Here is an 18,029-nt window from a genome sequence, read left to right as displayed (position 1 = left end):
GTGGTGGCAATAGGATTCCAAAATGGGGAAAGAAAATTTACTTCCTCTTGGTAGACAAGACTTGGCATTAAGAGGCCATAGTGTGATAGTGTGGAGGCAAAAGAATGGAGAGTAACTATCTCCTAAATCGTCGCCACTGTTTAAGGCTGTCATTTTAATCGGAACATTTTCTACCACTCAACTACTCTGTTTCAACATTGCCGGAACCAACTCAGTATGTGTGTTTGTCAATTTCTTCTCATCGGGCTGAAAAACATCTATGTACCAGAAGTGTTTTACCAAGGTGTTACACATGCACGGCATGTACAATCCACTCGACAACGCGAGATTCAAACTGTGTGCTGGCTTGTCCTCCCATGTTTGCAGCTCTTTTAAAAGTCGAAACCCACCAAATTGTTCATATTCAGGTCTAAGCACTCGCAAGTGTCCAAAAATTCTCTGTTGAGTGTGTGTTAAACCCAGTAGTCTTAAACAAAAGTATTTTTTTATGCCATGAAATTCTCGGACTGGATACACAAAATTTGGTCCTGGCACAACTAAATCATCACTCAAAACTTTGATTTTCAGTTTATTTGTGCAGCTTATTTCTTTTTTAATAAATCGCTCCAATGCCCGGCCCGATACTGCCGAAATATTCACTTTAGAGAGAGAGACCTTCGATCTCTTCGTCTTTCGACCCGAACTACTCATAGCACTACACTGAGGCTCCAGAAGTTCCGCTGTCGTCAATGTCTTTAGCTTTGGGTCCAAACTGGAACTAGTAGTAGACTTCATTACTTTATGGTATTTAGTCCTTTTCATTTTTGAATCACTAGATCTTATAAAGCAACCAATAGACACTGACTGATCACTAATCGACTGTATGAATTGTCACACTTACCTCTGAAGTCTAAACCGATTCTGTTGTACAGATCAACCAGGAAATTGAAGCCGCATATTAATATCCTCATTATATTATAGAACGTTCCGCAGATAAAACGATTCATAAATATTGCCAGTAGTTCGGCTCCTTCTCTTATTCAAGAACGTTCCCTCTCGCGCTTTCCAGAGATTAAAAAATTACAATGAATCTGAATCGCCCTACGTGTGGCGCTACCTTTGTTGTGCAGCTTACAAATGCAGACAAGTCCCTGCATAGTGTTCAAGTTTGCTACGACAACACCGAAAGCATAAGAAAAGTTTACGTCCAATATTATCAACAACAGGGTTATAGAACATTCTCAGTCTTGCCTTGATAAGTATTTCTCTCCTTAAATTATCGTCACATTATTCAAGAAGACAAGAACCTAATTTTATCTAGTGACAACTGAAACATTTCCTGGGGGTGGGGGCACGAGTCACCTGATCCCCAGCATGGATATGCACTATAAACAATAACAGGGTTATAGAACATTCTCAGTCTTGCCTCGATAATTATTTCTCTCCTTAAATTATCATCACATTATTCAAGAAGTCAAAAACCTAATTTTATCAGTGTAAACTGAAAAATTCCCTGGACGAGCTGGGGGGGGGGGGGGGTTCGAGACACCTAATCCCTACCTTGGATACGTGCTATTAACAATAACAGGATTATAGAACATTCTCTGTCTTGCCTACATAATTCTCTCTCAAATTCATCACATTATTCAAGAAGCCAAAAACCTAATTTTATCTAGCGTAAACTGAAATTTTTCTGAAGGGGGGGCTTGAGCCCCCTGATTACCACCTTGGATACGCGCTATAAACAATAACAGGGTTGTAGAACATTCAAAGTCTTGCCTCGATAATGATTTCTCTCCTTAAATTATCATCACATTATTCAAAGTCAAAAACCTAATTTTATCATTGTAAACTGAAAAATTCCCTGGACGAGCTGGGGGGGGGGGGGGGCTCAAGACACCTAATCCCTACCTTGGATACGTGCTATTAACAATAACAGGATTATAGAACATTCTCCATCTTGCCTAGATAATTCTCCCTCTAATTCATCACATTATTCAAGAAGCCAAAAACCTAATTTTATCTAGCGTAAACTGAAATTTTTCTGAAGGGGGTGCTTGAGAACCCTGATTACCACCTTGGATACAAGCTTGTATCCAATAACAGGGTTATAGAATATTCTCAGTCTTGCCTCAATAATTATTTCTCTTCTTAAATGAATGCCACATTATTTTATTTAGCACCACAAGAAACAAAAAAAAAAAAATTATCTAGTGTAAACTGAAAACTTTCGGGGGGGGGGGGCTCAAGACCTCTAAGCTCCCTTGGATATGTGCCTGTCTCTGCCTGTGTGTGAATGATGCATACATCTTTTGTTTTCTCTCTCTCTCTCTCTCTCTTTCTTTCTTTCTTTCTTTTTAGGGCTGGTAACAGCATGGGTTAAAAAAGTACTTCTACAGTCAATTTTAAAATTATATCAAATTGGACTAGTAAGAAATAGAGCCTTAGCTTAGTCGTTGTCACCCTAGGCCCCTGGAACATAGAAATTAGACAGACCTGTCATTTCTCCTCCATTTCTCACCTCCTTTCGTCGGGAATAAAACATAGCACTTACATGTTAATTTAATAGGATACTAATGTCTTCTTAAAGTTTCTCATTTTTTGTCCCTCCACCTAGTTATCTTTAATTTGCAATCGATTTTGCAGATGCGAACAATAACACACACTGCTTCAATGAAGATGGTGTGGAATGCACAACCCACTGTCCTTTTATTAGCCACATTTCTTGAATGCCAAGGTTTCTTTTCATCGGATTCAAGGGAAAAGAGTAAATACATAAAATTTCTAAGTATGCCAGCTACATGTAGGTAGGGGGTTGCAAAGTCAGTGCAGGGGGTGTGAAAATCATTTCAACACTTATTAAAAAACATTTCACCTATCATCTAATTTCTTGACATTCTGAACCAGTCTTTAAAGGAATTAATTTGGAAGTTTATAAATGTAGCAAATTAATTTGTTTTTCTGTATATGTTTATAAAGATAAATAAATAAATAATGATATTAATTAATTATTTAAGAATTGACATACATTTAATGACAATTATGTATATATATAACCAAGGTTTCGGGCTTGGCCCCCACCTCAAAAAAATCCTGGGTACGGGCCTGCATAGAGGTTAGTGTTGTGGAAAAATACCTTTTATATGATCTGCTGTTGTGGCAGTGGAAGTCGGAGAGTAACTGTAAACTACTGGAGAGGTATTTTGGATCGTATTTATAGGGTTCTGTAAAAGTTGTGGTCAAGGCTGCCTGCAGGATTTTTTCTCAGGTGGGCTGCTGTGCTTAAAGTGGAGGAAAGGTGGGGTGATGCTTTCCCCCAGTTAAGAGAATTCTCATACTGCATCCCCAGCACAAGGATAATTTGCATAGGTACTTTATCTGCTGTCTTTCACGGCACCCCTTGCCCACATTTTCATGCTACATTTTCAAAATCTTGATTATTAACTGAAGTCTTTCCAGAAATCTCAGGGGGGGGAATTCCCCTTCCCCTCTGGGGGCACCCTTGGTTGTGGTAAATATATTTATCACTTAAACGAAGCCACTCAACTTTCATATAGTTTGATGCCAAGCATTTGGAATATTTTATATTAAAAATGAAGCAGATGCAAGCAGTCACAGTAGTCAATAATCATGAAAGCCAGAGACTGAACAATTTCAGTATTTATTTGTTCAGGAAGGAAGTTTTAAGCAGGTAGAGAAGAGTGCAGTGTGTCAAATATCTTTATACTGAGTTAATGTGTTCTGTCAGGATATGGTTGAGCATAATTTACAAGTTTGTAACTGCAGTGGAGAAAGATGAATATGCATCATTGACTGGGAGCTTGTGGAAACTGAATTTGTCTATTTTCTTTAGTATCTTGGGGATGCATACAAGGATACACCATGTTTTTGTCAGGTTCATGTGCAACTTGCAGTGGCGGCGATTAGCGGGGGCAGTTGCCCCCCCAAATTTTCGCCACTTTTGCCCCCGCACTATGCTAAACCTTATATACAAAGGAAAATATACTGTCTTTGCCCCCCAGTTTTGGAACCAAATCGCCGCTACTGGCAACTTGTTATTTGTTTCAAGTGGTTTACAGATTTGATCACATGGAATATTTTTTGAGGAGAGAAAGAAATATATGATCGCAAATTAACAGTTTACCTGAGATTGGAGGGCATTCGGTGTACTCTCTATGCCACCCCCAAAAGCTACAACAGCCTTTTCATCCAAGCTGCTGGTGACCTCTGGTGCGGGAAGCAGCATGAAGCTTTCCTTGGGATCCCCAGTCATCAGAACCAGGTCTCGAGACGGGAAGTTAAACATCTCGCCCTTCTGTAACTTCTTTATTGGCCACACAGGAAGCGGCACAAGATCATACTGATTGTTCTTCATGAGATTCAAAGTTCTGCCAAATGTTTTTATTTGGGAGCCTGTAAGAAAAGGATAACTTGATTAATTCTTTTATTGAGAAGTTTCCCTCATAAGTAAATAATCAAATATATCTTTATCCACTATGATATCTCTTAGTTTTCAAGAGGTGCCGTTAATTATAAGTGACTTAAGTCAATAATACTGTACAATAACATGCAATGTTAACCGAACATCATCCATTGTCTAGTGCCTCTAACTATGGAGCATTCCATTGGCCCAGATGGAATACGCAGACTACATTTTTTACATTAAAGTAATTATTCTAGTGATAGTTAAGCAACATTTTTCTTACAGTTTCTGTGGAATGAAATATGAAACTTAAAACTGTTGATTAAACATAACTACACTTAAAATACTTTCCCAGATTTGTAGCTACGAGGGTTGGGGAGTAAGTCATTTGCCAGTAATAATTCGACAATCGAAGGATGTATTAAAAATTTGTTATATACAACTGAAAGAGTATCTATCCATTATGGATATTTTGTTGGTAGGAATCATGAATGAAAACCCAAGCAACCCTGTGACATACACATGTATTAATGTACAAGTTACAAAAACCTGTATGACCCTGTGATATACACATGTTCACATGTTACAAAAACTTGTCTGTTTATGACAAACCTTCGAAATAATCTCCCGCATTGTCCACATTGTCCACAGCACGCTGCCATCGATGTGGAAGACGTCGAATACCATCGGCAGCACCATCCTCTTCACCATGCCTGAAGTTTTTGTGATTTACGACATGTCGTTAGGGAGAAGCATCCAGATCTACTGCATAATGCAATCATACTCCACTATAATGCAAGGCCACATAAGACAGCTTGTGTACGGGACCTACTGTGCTGATGTGGATGGGAAGAGTTGGAGTACCCAGCATACTCACCGGATTTGTCACCGTGTGATTTTGACCTCATCCCCTAGGTAAAGGAACCACTGTGTGGTACACTATATGCGACCCGCATGGACATTGAAAATGCTGTGCGACGACAGATCTCCCTCTTCAGGCATGGTGAAGAGAATGGTGCTGCCAATGGTAATCGACGTCTTCCACATCGATGGCAACATGCTGTGGACAATGCAGAAGATTATTTCAAAGGTTTGTTATAATCAGACCAGTTTTTGTAACGTGTGCACATGTGTATGTCACAGGGTCAGACAGGTTTTTGTAACTTGTATATTAATACATGTGTATGTCACAGGGTTGCTTGCGTTTTCTTTCATGATTCCTACCAACAAAATATCCATGGATAGATACGATTTCAGTTGTATACAACAAATTTTTAATACATCCTTCGATTGTCGAATTATTACTGGGTTGCCATTCACTCGTATAAGTGAATAATTTTGTGTCACTGGTGGGACAGACAAAACACTGCCTCCTCACTTAATAACAAATTTATTTTAATTTCTATGAATTGTCAAATGATGAAAAATGAATTATTTAAGACAAAGAGAGAAGGTAATTGACTTTTGAATATTGTAGTGGAGTTGAAGGAGAAATGTAACAGTTGAAGGAGAAATTAACTGTTTTTTGTGTCACAGGTGGGACACAATACAAAACGAAGGTAAATGAAAAAGTTAAAATAAACTAACAATGAGTAAAATACCTACTTTCTTCCAATTTTATTATGTATAATTGAATTTCTATGGAAATGACAATTTTAGATTGCTCACTCTCAAGATAGGATCAAGTTAAAGCATTGCATTTAATTTTAAAAATTGAGGCTCAAGACACTTCCACATCTATACATATTCTAACACTACATTTCGAGAGAGCACCTGTTGTCTCGTCTTCAGGAGGACATTTCTTTTTGCCAGTGGTGGGGATTGAACATGCAACAAACCTGGAATTTTACAACAAATCCACTGTGCTAACCTAATACTCTGTTTCAACCCCCGAAATTCTGTACTAATTTTTGCTCTTCTTAAGCTACTATTTCTAATGAGAGACCATATTTGCTTGAATTCTACACTGGGATTTATAGGGATTTGAGCAATTTCTATGAAGTCTGCTTCTTTGACCTTCCTTAGTTTCCAATTTGGTTCTTGGCATCATGTGTGAATCCACGGGGAGGGCGATCAGCAATTACAACAGCCATATTTTTTGTTATTGGCAGTGATGTGCTGTACACTATAAGTTTACGTCTACATATGTTGTCTACACGTAATCTACGCGTAGATGACATTTGGTTGCAGTGGCGCAGGAACGTTTTACATTTAGAGGGGTACAAAATTCAGTCTCCCATATATATATATATATATATATATATATATACACACACACACACACTCCTACACGTATGTAAAAATACATTTTTGGGGGTCCAACCAAGTGTCGCAATAATAATACATAATAATAATTAAATTAAAATATTAATTAAATATGTAAATTAATTAATGTTAATTTTTATTACATGAATAGGTAAAAGATAGTAAAAGAATATATGTATAACAGCACATACTCATTATCTAGCTTTCGTGTAGTTAAGATCGCCAGGATTTGCATAAAAACAACTGCCTTGGTAAGCATTTAATGTCAAATAGAAAAAGAATTGAATATTTATTGAATAAGAAAAAAGGAGTTAGATCCAATTAACGAAAAGTAAAGTTGCTGATCAATATTTTATGGATATCATTATTAGTACTGTGCATAAATATTTGGAACCCTTCAAAGCCGTATCAGCGAAATGTATTTCCTTTCAAATAAGTTGAGCGGAAATAGCCATCGATTATATATTTAATGCTACACAATTATATTTTGATTATTTACTTTTACTACATGGTAAGTCTTTAGGGGGTGGGTCTGGATCTCTTGTACCCCCTCCAAATACGTCCTTGATACCTAGGTATAATGTGAAGCCATGAGAAACATTCTATTTTAGAACAGAACACACAAATGTCCTGTTATTTAAATTAAAAATTTTAATAAATATATTTTTTCTTTGTTTTTCTTAGATTTTTTTTAATAGCTTTTAAAACCTGATAATAATTGTGAAACATATAAAGCTCTGGACCTCGTTCTGGGCTTACTTGGATTTAACGGAACGGAAAATCAGGAGTTTGAAATGTGAAAATTGCGAACGAAGATAAATCTATTCATTTTAATACAGGTTCAGATTATAGGTGGTGAGGAGGATCTTAAGCCACCCCAACCAAGAATAATCACCTTCCACCCACTGGATCCGTATATCATACTCATAGTGTTCTACTTCAGATCAGTTTATTCTAATTTTATAGACACATAGCTAAGCATAAGAATATATTTAAACAATTTATGGCAGATGTGTACCACATCCAATGCCTTTTAGAATCTATAGGCGTTGTATTATAAAAGAAAAAAATAACAGTTGAGATGGTTCCCGATCAACTCGTAAGGAATCTAACTTTGAAATATTTGTGAAACATTTGACAAAGCATTTATTTGTTATATATTTAGCTGTACCTAATGACACTCTTCAAGCACTGAAAGTACTATCATTACATATACAAAACCTAAATGCTTCAGATCTCAGAGGAAGCAAGGAAAGCCATACGCTCAAAAGTTTTTTTTTGTTTTGTTTTCAATCTTTTGTGGACAACATGAAGAGCTGGCCAAGGTTTATTTTCGCATGGAGTGGTATTAAATGCAGTGTTTTAGGGTGACATGTCAATTTCTTGTTTATGTGAAAAGGTAAACTTTAATGTAAGCAAAAGCATGCGCGTCATAGTTAAAGATTTTTGAATCTACAAAGAAAATCCAAAACACATTCCCGCCTCGCCGGCCTCCATGGCGGAAGGGTTATAGCATAGTGCGCTATGACACCAGAGGTCCCACGTTCGAAACTCGGCCTGGGCATGGGTGTTATTTGTGAGTGTCCATCAATTCCATCATATCATCACTCATGGCAGAAATGCGAAGTAAAATACACCAAATAAATCAATCAAACATTAATATCTCTCTCACTCTAAAGACCTAGCGAATCCAATCCAAAATCTATCAATAGAACCTGCAGTGAGTCTCATTTATCTCGTGCATTCATATGACTAATGTAATTTTCTTACAGTTTGACTTTAGTGTTTAACTTAAATTGGCGTTGTGTTTGTGTTGCATTTGATATCAAAATCAGATTTTAAGCAATTAATGTCCAATTATAAGTATACCTAATAACAGTTGGGCTGAAAAGTTCGTAGGCTAACATAGTAAAAAATATTTTTTTGACAAAATTCTATTTTATTATTCAATATAGTTGCCTTCGAGGGCGATACAACGATTATAGCGGTCATACAATTTTTCGATGCCATTTTTATAGTACGATTTCTCTTTAGCCTCAAAATAGGCCTCAGTTTCGGCGATTACCTCTTCATCAGTGCTAAATTTCTTTCCAGCGAGCATTCTTTTAAGGTCTGCAAACAGGAAAAAGTCACTGGGGGCCAGATCTGGAGAATATGGTGGATGGGGAAGCAATTTTATTACGGTTGAATATCGCTAAACATTGCTCCGAATCATCAAAACGTTGTTGCTTTTGATCGATTGTGAGCATGCGCGGCACCCATTTTGCACACAGCTTTCGCATGTTCAAATATTCATGCACAATATGTCCAACACGTTCCTTTGATATTTTTACAGTCTCAGCTATCTCGATCAACTTCACTTTACGATCATTTAAAATTATTTTGTGGACTTTTTTGATGTTTTCGTCGGTAACAGCCTCTTTGGGGCGTCCACTGCGTGCATCGTCTTCGATGCTCATTTCGCCTCGTTTAAATTTAGCAAACCACTTCTCAACGGTTGATTTTCCTGGTGCAGAGTCCGAATAATGTTTATCAAGCCAAGCCTTGGCTTCAACAGTATTTTTTTCGCCAAAAAGCAATGCATTATTAACACACGAAATTCTTTTTTATCCATTTTTTCACAATAACAAAAGCTGCTTCACTCACAATGCTATATCTCACGAACTAATTATCCGGCAGCTGTGAAATTTATACACGTATCTTTTGAAGGTTAGTACTAAGTAAAAATCACATGGATTCAATTCTAGTAACGCCATCTATGAGTCAGCCTACGAACTTTTCAGCCCAACTGTTACATAGGTAAAATAAGTCCCCTCTCTGATAAAATCGCAGATTGCACCCTGTTTGAATGTCTAGGAAAAATTTCATTTCACCTACGAATGATATCGCAATGCGATGAGTCGAAAATTGTCACAGCTTCATCTTGTCTCCTGTGTGGTGAGGTCCTTCTCGTTCTTGTTTGTGCTTATTTTTGTTTCGGATTCCACTCTGAAGTTGTTAGAACATATTCTAGATTCACTTCATGCTCAGGTACGCTAGTCTGGACTCTATTTTACAAAAAAATCTCTTAATATATAAGTTTAAGTATAGTTTTCCAAACACCCTCTTACAAAGTTATGAAAAATATGTGTGAGGTACAGGAGTGTATTGTACCCCCCAAGTTGGTCTGTCGTGCCTCGTCTCGTTTGTGTAAGTATTTCGTTTAGAAAATTCCATTTTATATATTCAAAAGAAAATGGGGTCAGTCATAAACTCTTCTGATGATGATTTGTATTTCATCTTCGAATCGACGTGACCACTTCTTTAGAAAAGTGTACCCACCATACGCAAAGGAGAATTTGTATGCATTCCATCGTTCCACACACATTTTAAACAATTTTCATCTCCTTAAAGAGGTATCCAAGAACATAGGTCAATGAACTAACTAGTAGCAAGCACAATGTAGTAGAATCAGTTTACAATGGTATGAATTTCTGTGGTAAAGATAATGCTTATAAGTTATAAAAAATATTCACTTTTTTATTGGGCGAATTTAAAATAGGTTCTTTTAACAGTAGCACCTTGCGTCTGCTGTCAAATTACCAAAGGGGGGTACAGGGGGTACAACTCGATTTACGGGATTAGGGGGTACAGTACCCCCTTCAAAAATTTAGGGAGGTACAATGTACCCCTGTACCCCCCCCCCCCTCCCGTTCCTGCGCCACTGTTTGGTTGTAATTTACATACACTACGTAGACAATCTAAAGTGCATTAAAAATTAATTTTCAAGGCTTTCATGAAAGGAAAGTGACATTTTCAACTATATTGCTTCCTAATGAACTGAAAATTATCCTATTTACAACAAAATTTCTCTTCTCCTCTATCCTCAACTATGGAAGAAGATAAATACTATGCAAAAAAAAAAAAAAAGATGGCAGTCGTGAGGCAAAATTAGTCATCTCCCCATAAAACACTAGAATATGTCCTATGTTAGATTTTTTTCCTGGGTGAGAAATTGTTCGAATTTGGAAGGGAGAGTATGAAAAATTCTCCTCACACATCAGCAACTAATATGCAGTATAATTTTGTTTTACTTCCACGGCGCTCTTTGCTAAGTTATCACCTTTCGCCATGTTGTTTGCATAGATTTTGTCATATACGTGTAGAATGTAGACTATCGTTGTTTACGTGTAAACGCACATCACTGGTTATGGGTCATTCCATGTGAAATCGACCTATTTCGGAAAAGTTCCCAGGTCATAGTTTTGGATTTGGATTAAATTTGGCATGATGGTTCAATCATGTCTGGAAGGCTTGTATTCCAAATATTAGGTTCTCCCTAGAAATAGTTCTAGACTTATAGCCTGTGGAAGAAGGTGGTGTGCAACAGAAAATGTGACCCCAAATCTGAGAAATGAGCCTCAGAGCTACCTTCAGGAATCAATAACTTTGGAACTATTTCTCGGAGGGACCTAATATTTGGAATACAAACCTTTCAGACATGATTGAACTATCATACCAAATTTCATCCAAATCTAAAACTATGACCTGGAGGCCCTGGTCGATCTGATGTGGAATGACCCATATATTATTATGCTAATATTCTTGAAGACACAAATGTTCTGTCTTTTATTACCAAGTTTAACAGGCCCAAGAATATTTTCAAAAGTTTTATGTAAGTCCACTATCTACTCATGATAGGTTAATCAGAACTGGATCTTCAGTTGAAATCGGAACCACTATCCAATATACCACGGGATTGAACCCAAGATCCCTTGAGAGAATATGTTTTTATCCCCTTTGCTTATTCACTTTACTGCTCATATCTGGTCTTTCAGTTTTCCATGACAATGGGAGGAATTACTATAACGACATATGTTAATAACCCATCTATTCCAGCCCTGGGCCACTATTTTTCAAAGCAATAATCTCTAACACATGAAAGTCGACTTGGTTCCTGTTTATAGTGCTATATGTTGTTTCTATATAATAGTGCAAGTGTAGCTTGGAATTGATTCTCAAGGACGTGAATTTCGTCCTCCCAACTGTAACGCCTGAATCCGCCACTGCTTTGGATAGTACTGTTATGTTGTTCCACTGGATTCTATGCTATTCAAAACCCTATACGTTATCCCAGTGTATACCCTGATGAAGGTATACAAAAGCTTGTCTACCAGTATGATAAATGCCTCAATGCCATGGCTGCCTATATAAAAGAATAGCTCAGATTCGTTGATTGATTGGTTTGCTTTATTTTACTTCACTTTTTGTGCCACTTTTGGCAAATTTGCAAAGATGGGGATGAGTGCTGACATCCATACCCAGGCTGGGATTCGAACCCGGGACCTCTGGCATCGTAACACGATTAACTACTCTGCCACGGGGGCCGGCGAACTTTCAGATTCAAAAGATTCCATTCTTTTTTATTACCAAATGGGCACTACTTTTTGGACATGCTGCATATGTGCCCAGGGCTCGAAATGGACAGGAGCAGATCAGAATAGCATTCTGGTTCATGAACATCTGGAACCTTCTCATTTTGTTTAGTGAGAAATGCCACCAGATTGTTCATGTTCATTTTTTTTTTTTTAGAAATGTCACTACATTTTTGTTTTCAGTTTGAACTAAATTGTTAATACTCTTTAATAGTGCATAGCATCCACATAAACTTCCCCTATACATGGAAATGTGTTGGAGTTTAGCAGAGTATAATGGTATCTATGTTGGCTACGTTGGAGACAAGCACAGGCACTGCAGCCAGCACATCATCTGCAGTATTTAATTTCTTCATTCAATTTATTCTTTTCAGTGCTTTTCTGCCATCCTCTTCTTTGTCCCAATTAACCCAACAATAAAATTTTAAGTCAGTCAAACAATAAATCCAATCCTTGATCACACACATAACAATATTGAAATATTTTTCACAGGCACAATTAGATTTTTTTTTGTAAGACGAAGTACTGAGGATATGTACATTTAATTCAAACATGTTTCCCCTTTAGGGCGAGCTGAATTCCAGAAGCCTCTTGTCCAATGTATTTTGCATTATTTGATGTTTATGTAAATATTAAATATTATTATTTTTAACACAGCATGCCATTTCACTAGTCATTAATCTCTCTGCTGTATTAATCAGAAACAACAACCACAACACCATGTTAAAGATATTAAAGTGTTCAGTTTCGTGAAAATTTCCATTTCAAACCCTGTTCGCTGTATATACCTACAATAGAGAATATGAAGCAAACGGTGCACTTATTAAAAAAAAAAAAATCTAAAATTACATCTCTCTTCTCCGTAGAATCATAAAAGCTGAACATCCTTGTTGACACTCATTGATCCAAGTACTTTTGAAACTTGTGGAGTTCAAAATTTTTCCATGTTTTTGAATTTTGAAAATTATTAGTATTAATTTGAATTTGAATTTGAATTTTATTTTTCTTCCGTTGACCCTTGTTTAAAAGGGCATGGAAAACGTCAAGATACATAATGAAATAATAATTAGTTAAGTACATCATAACAAAAAGAAGAAACATTGCGTAGTACATTACATCACTACACCAAAGTAAAAATGAAAAAATACACTTCATTACACTACAATAAAAATAAAAAAACACATTATCATTGTTGCATGATTGAAATAAGAATACAATTAAAATACACCTTTTTTAGTACATTGGCCTTGTATTGTCTTGTTCCATGAATTCTCCGATACTGTAGAGAGCTCTCTCTGTCAAATATTTTTTTATTGTTTGTATTTGATTATCTTTTGGAGATATCAGTTTTATGTCATGAGGCAGCTGGTTGTAGAATATTTTTCCGGCATTCATTGGTGATTGTTTTGAGATATTGAGTCTGTGTTGGTTCTGGTAATAATTATCTTTCCCCCTTGTATTGTGGTTGTGTAATTGGTTATTTTTAGTCATGCTTCCAGTATTTAGAACAAACATTATAGCCTTATAGATGTATAGGGAGTATATTGTCATTATTTGTTTTTCCCTGAATAACTCTTTGCAAGATTCCCTACAGCCTAGTTTGTACATTATTCTAAGTGCTCTCTTTTGAAGTCTCAGTATTCTGACAGTATTATTATAAAATGATCCACCCCAAGCTATTATGCCATATTCAACATAGGGGTAAATTAGTCCATAATATATGCATTTGTTAATTTCTGTTAAATTATATTCAGCCATTTGTTTTAGCAGGTATAGATTAGATGATAATTTACTGCAGATGTTGTTAATTTGTTCTTCCCACGTTAATTTTTGATCTAGTGTTATTCCCAAAAACTTTACTGAAGATACAGTTTCTATGAGCACATTGTCTATGCATAGTGTTTGTAACTCAAAATCCATGTTTCGGATTGTATTGAATATCATAAATTTTTTTTTATTGTTATTTATTATTAATCCATGTGAAGTTAAGTATTGTGCCAGTTGGTTTATGGTGATAAAAGTGTTTATTTCAAGCTTCCTAGGGTCGATACCTCTGGCAAGAACAGTTGTGTCATCGGCATAGGTGACAATTTTTGTGTTTGGGTATTCTGGTACATTGTTTATGTACAAGATAAAGAGCAGGGGCCCCAGGATTGATCCTTGGGGTACTTAGATTACTTAAATCTAAGACAAGGTGTATAACTCCCCATCAACTGCACCAGGTTAGTTGTAAACATATGACTTCATTACTTACATAACATCTCAATATCCTTTCTAAAGTTATTCAGCTGAATGGTATGAATAAGTAGTTCATCCCGTACTTTTTGCCTCATTCCCAGTGCCTGGAAAGAAACGAAAGCAACTCTTATGAACTCTATTTTTACGAAAGTGATTGATTTGGTTTATTTTACTTCACATTTCTGCCACTTGTGGCTAATCACGAAGATGAGAATGAATTGTGATAAGATGAAATTGACGAAAAGACAATCACAAACGCAAATGGACAGCACAAAAAACAGGCCCCACAGAGGATTCTACTGACCACGAGTCCCGTTGCAGAGCCTCATTAGTCTGCAACAATGCGGACCAGGCATGCGCGTGCACTCCGGTACAGCAAGGGCAGCAGTGGTGGCACACAGCATACAAATTAATTCTTTAACTTTTGGTTTCTCATTATTTCTTCCAGGTTGCCTCAACAGAATATCAACCTGCAAGCCTCCAAGGTCCGTCCTTTTCCAATTTGGGGCCATCAACACCCTCTCGTGGCATGTTGACAAAACATCTGCATATTATCACCCTGGCCATCCTGTAGCCTGAGTACAATGCCACCAGGAGCCCGAGAAATCTGAATGATTAAGTGTCCAAGTGTACTGTATACTGTCAGCGATGTAGCATATCCACCAAGCTAGTTAAAATTTATATTCATAAGTAAACTACGAGGTGCATCCAGAAAGTAAGTTTCCCTATTTTTTTAAAAAAAAAAAACCAACACAGTTTCAGGAAACCATTTATTGGCAACAGGTACAGCAACCGTGGTATCAACTTTTGGATCCCACTGTCGTAGAACTCTGCCGCCTGTGAATGGAACCAGCGTGTGACAGACGTCTTCAGCTCTTCGTCGTTGCCAAAACGCTCACCGGAGGACAGGAATTTCTTGAGGTGCAAGAAAACGTGAAAATCGCTGGGAGCCAGATCAGGACTGTAAGGTGGATGATCAAACAACTCCCAGCCAAATTCCGTCAAAACAGCTGCTGTGCACCGAGCCGTATGTGGACCAGCATTGTCATGGAGGAGCACAACACCTGCAGTAAGCATGCCACGCCTCTTGTTTTGAATGGCACGTCGCAATTTCCTTAGTGTTTCACAGTAATGGTCAGCGTTCACCGTTTCACCTCTGGGGAGGAAATCAATTAGCAAAATGCCCTTCCTGTCCCAAAACACGGTGCACATCACTTTCTGTACCGACAGCGTCTGTTTGAATTTCTTCTTGACCGGAGATCCACTATGCCGCCAATGCATTGACTGCTGCTTGGTTTCCGGGGTGAAGTGCGAAATCCACGTCTCATCGCCCGTGACGATCCTGTCGAGGAAATCATCGCCGTCATCATGGTACCGTTGCAGGAATGTCAGTGCTGCTCCTGAACGTTTCATTTTGTGTTCGGGTGTCAGGTTTTTCGGCACCCACCTGGCACACAATTTTTTGAACAGCAGGGGCTGCGTGACAATCTCATGCAACACGGATCACGAAATCTGCAGAAAAAGGCTACTCAACTCCGTAATCGTGAAGCGACGGTTCTCTACGATGTGCTGCCGCACCAGCTCTACCAGATCATCAGTGATGAGGGACGGATGCCCACTGCGCTCTTCATCATGGACACTTTGACGACCTTCCTAAAACTGCCGACACCAGCGACGCACCATCTGCTTACTCATAATGTTAGGCCCATAGACCTCACAGAGCTGACTATGAATGTCAATTGGCACAATGCTTTGTGCATTCAGAAACTTTATCACCGACCAAACCTCGCATGCGGCGGGAGAAGGAATACGAGCTTCCATTTCGGACCACTGCTGCCTCGCTACTGGCATGCGGCGGGAGAAGGAATACGAGCTTCCACTTCGGACCACTGCTGCCTCGCTACTGGCGCCGGGCGGGATCTGTCCGCCTGGCATATGATTGATACGTCTTAGCTCTGCTGCGCATGCGCAATTTACATGGCTCATTATGTTTACTTTCACGGGAAAAAAATAGGGAAACTTACTTTCTGGATGCACCTCGTATAAAGTTTCAAAACACAAAAATATGATAGCCGACATACGGATGGCATATTCTATGTGAAGATAAATGTTTCTGAGCATTCGGTTTATTAAGAGAGCCAAAGTGTCCATGGACACATCCGCCAAATGGAGTTGGTAAAACTCTATGCCTGCAGTCACACTTTTTCAAGTGCTTTGCGAGATGAACAGTTACAGTTTTTCGGGCAGGTGAATTTCAAATGTTTTGCTTCAAAAACTTTAGTGTTGGCATTGTTTACTATTTACTATGGAAAGAACTATGTGGTGGCAAAGTGGACTTGTGAATATTGCAATGTGCCAAAATCTTGAAAATTGTTTCAATCATCCACGATCATCTGTTGTATTAAATACGTTTGACAACAGACCAACTGAAATTTAAAAAAAAATAACAACTGCGCCAGGACGTTCATCTTTCCCTTAGAGACGTTATGGAAACAGTACCAGGTAGAGTGCTCATTTTTCCATTATAACGTACCATGTAATTTTTCGGGATCTGTTTCCGCATTAGAAAATGTCACCACACGCCACCGAGACCAGAATGTACTACATGCAAGTGAGGTTGATATTTGGATGTACTATGTGGAAGGATCACCCCTTGGACCCCTGTTTTTATGAAAATGGCATAAGAAGAAGTAGTTTAGAAATTGATTGATTTGGTTTATTTTACCTCGCTTCTTGTGCCACTTTTGGCTAATTTGTGAAGAATGGGAGGAGTGATGATATGATGAAATTGATGAATGGACCCTCACAAACATCCATGCCCAGGCCAGGATTCAAACCCGGGATCCCTGGTGCCATAGCATGACGTGCTAACCACTCTGCCATGAGTGCTGGCCAGTAGTTTAGAAATGAGTAAGTTTGTACATGTACATACATTTCATTCGCCAGGGAGAAAAAGATACATTCTCCACTGTAATGGTAAAGTAAATCCAAAATTGGTAATTATTTTTTGTGTAGGATTGGATATATTTATTTATTTTTTACTGTGAGCACATAAGCACATGGGCTATTTTTGTCCATTACAGAATATGGGGATAAGCCTCTTAACTACAGGTTGTGGCAAAATTCCAGCACCACCCGTTTAATTTGAAAACGGCTTGATGGAGACCAATGAAACTTAATGGGTAATGGGGGTGGGAGCACACCATATGGGGCCAGTATGCATCATGGCGGCCATCTTGAAAGCCGACATTTTAGAATTACTTCCAGATTTTCAAATGGGAACGTGGTCATGCGACAATGTCATTTAAGATGTGAGTTCTCAGAAATAAGAATATGCAGTTATTTTTCCCTTAACTTTATTTTGTGAGGATATTTTGACAGTTGAAGTTTACATTTGATGTAATATAGGTACAATGAGTTGTTATTTATTCTTTCCAAGTGATATAACATGGTGCTAACCCTCCAATAACGGATTGAAATTTTTGTGATAAGTGCGGAGCACAGTGCCAGGGTCGTCACAGAGGATTTCAACGCTCAGCATCCAGAGAGAGACAACATCTCACATACCAAAGTGTTGCGTGTATTGCAGAAGTTGAAACAGACAGGATCCGTGCATGAGAGAGAATGTAGTGGATGGCTGAAGACTGCTACTGACGAGGAAGAAGCAACGGCAATTGTGGCATCCTTCGTCAAGTGCCCGAAACGCAATA

The 18,029-nt window shown here is 38.0% G+C and overlaps 1 protein-coding gene across 2 annotated transcripts in view; it reads right to left on the bottom strand.

Moving 5' to 3' along the window:
- Positions 1 to 18,029, bottom strand: part of LOC146003509 (uncharacterized) — a 79,946-nt gene that overhangs the window by 8,992 nt on the left and 52,925 nt on the right. For both annotated transcript variants that reach the window (XM_083141796.1, XM_083141797.1), the window contains exons 7-8: positions 14,336 to 14,423; positions 4,124 to 4,392 (exon numbers count right to left, since the gene is read on the bottom strand). In XM_083141796.1, coding sequence (XP_082997922.1) covers positions 4,124 to 4,392; positions 14,336 to 14,423 — 357 coding nt within the window. The remainder of the gene's footprint in view (positions 1 to 4,123; positions 4,393 to 14,335; positions 14,424 to 18,029) is intronic.

The sequence above is a fragment of the Lepisma saccharinum genome, chromosome 20 (genome assembly GCF_977018435.1).
Source record: "Lepisma saccharinum chromosome 20, izLepSacc3.1, whole genome shotgun sequence".
In the NCBI taxonomy this organism is placed as follows: domain Eukaryota; kingdom Metazoa; phylum Arthropoda; class Insecta; order Zygentoma; family Lepismatidae; genus Lepisma; species Lepisma saccharinum.
Note: the sequence above shows the minus strand (reverse complement) of the source record. Positions and strands in the feature narration are given on the sequence as shown.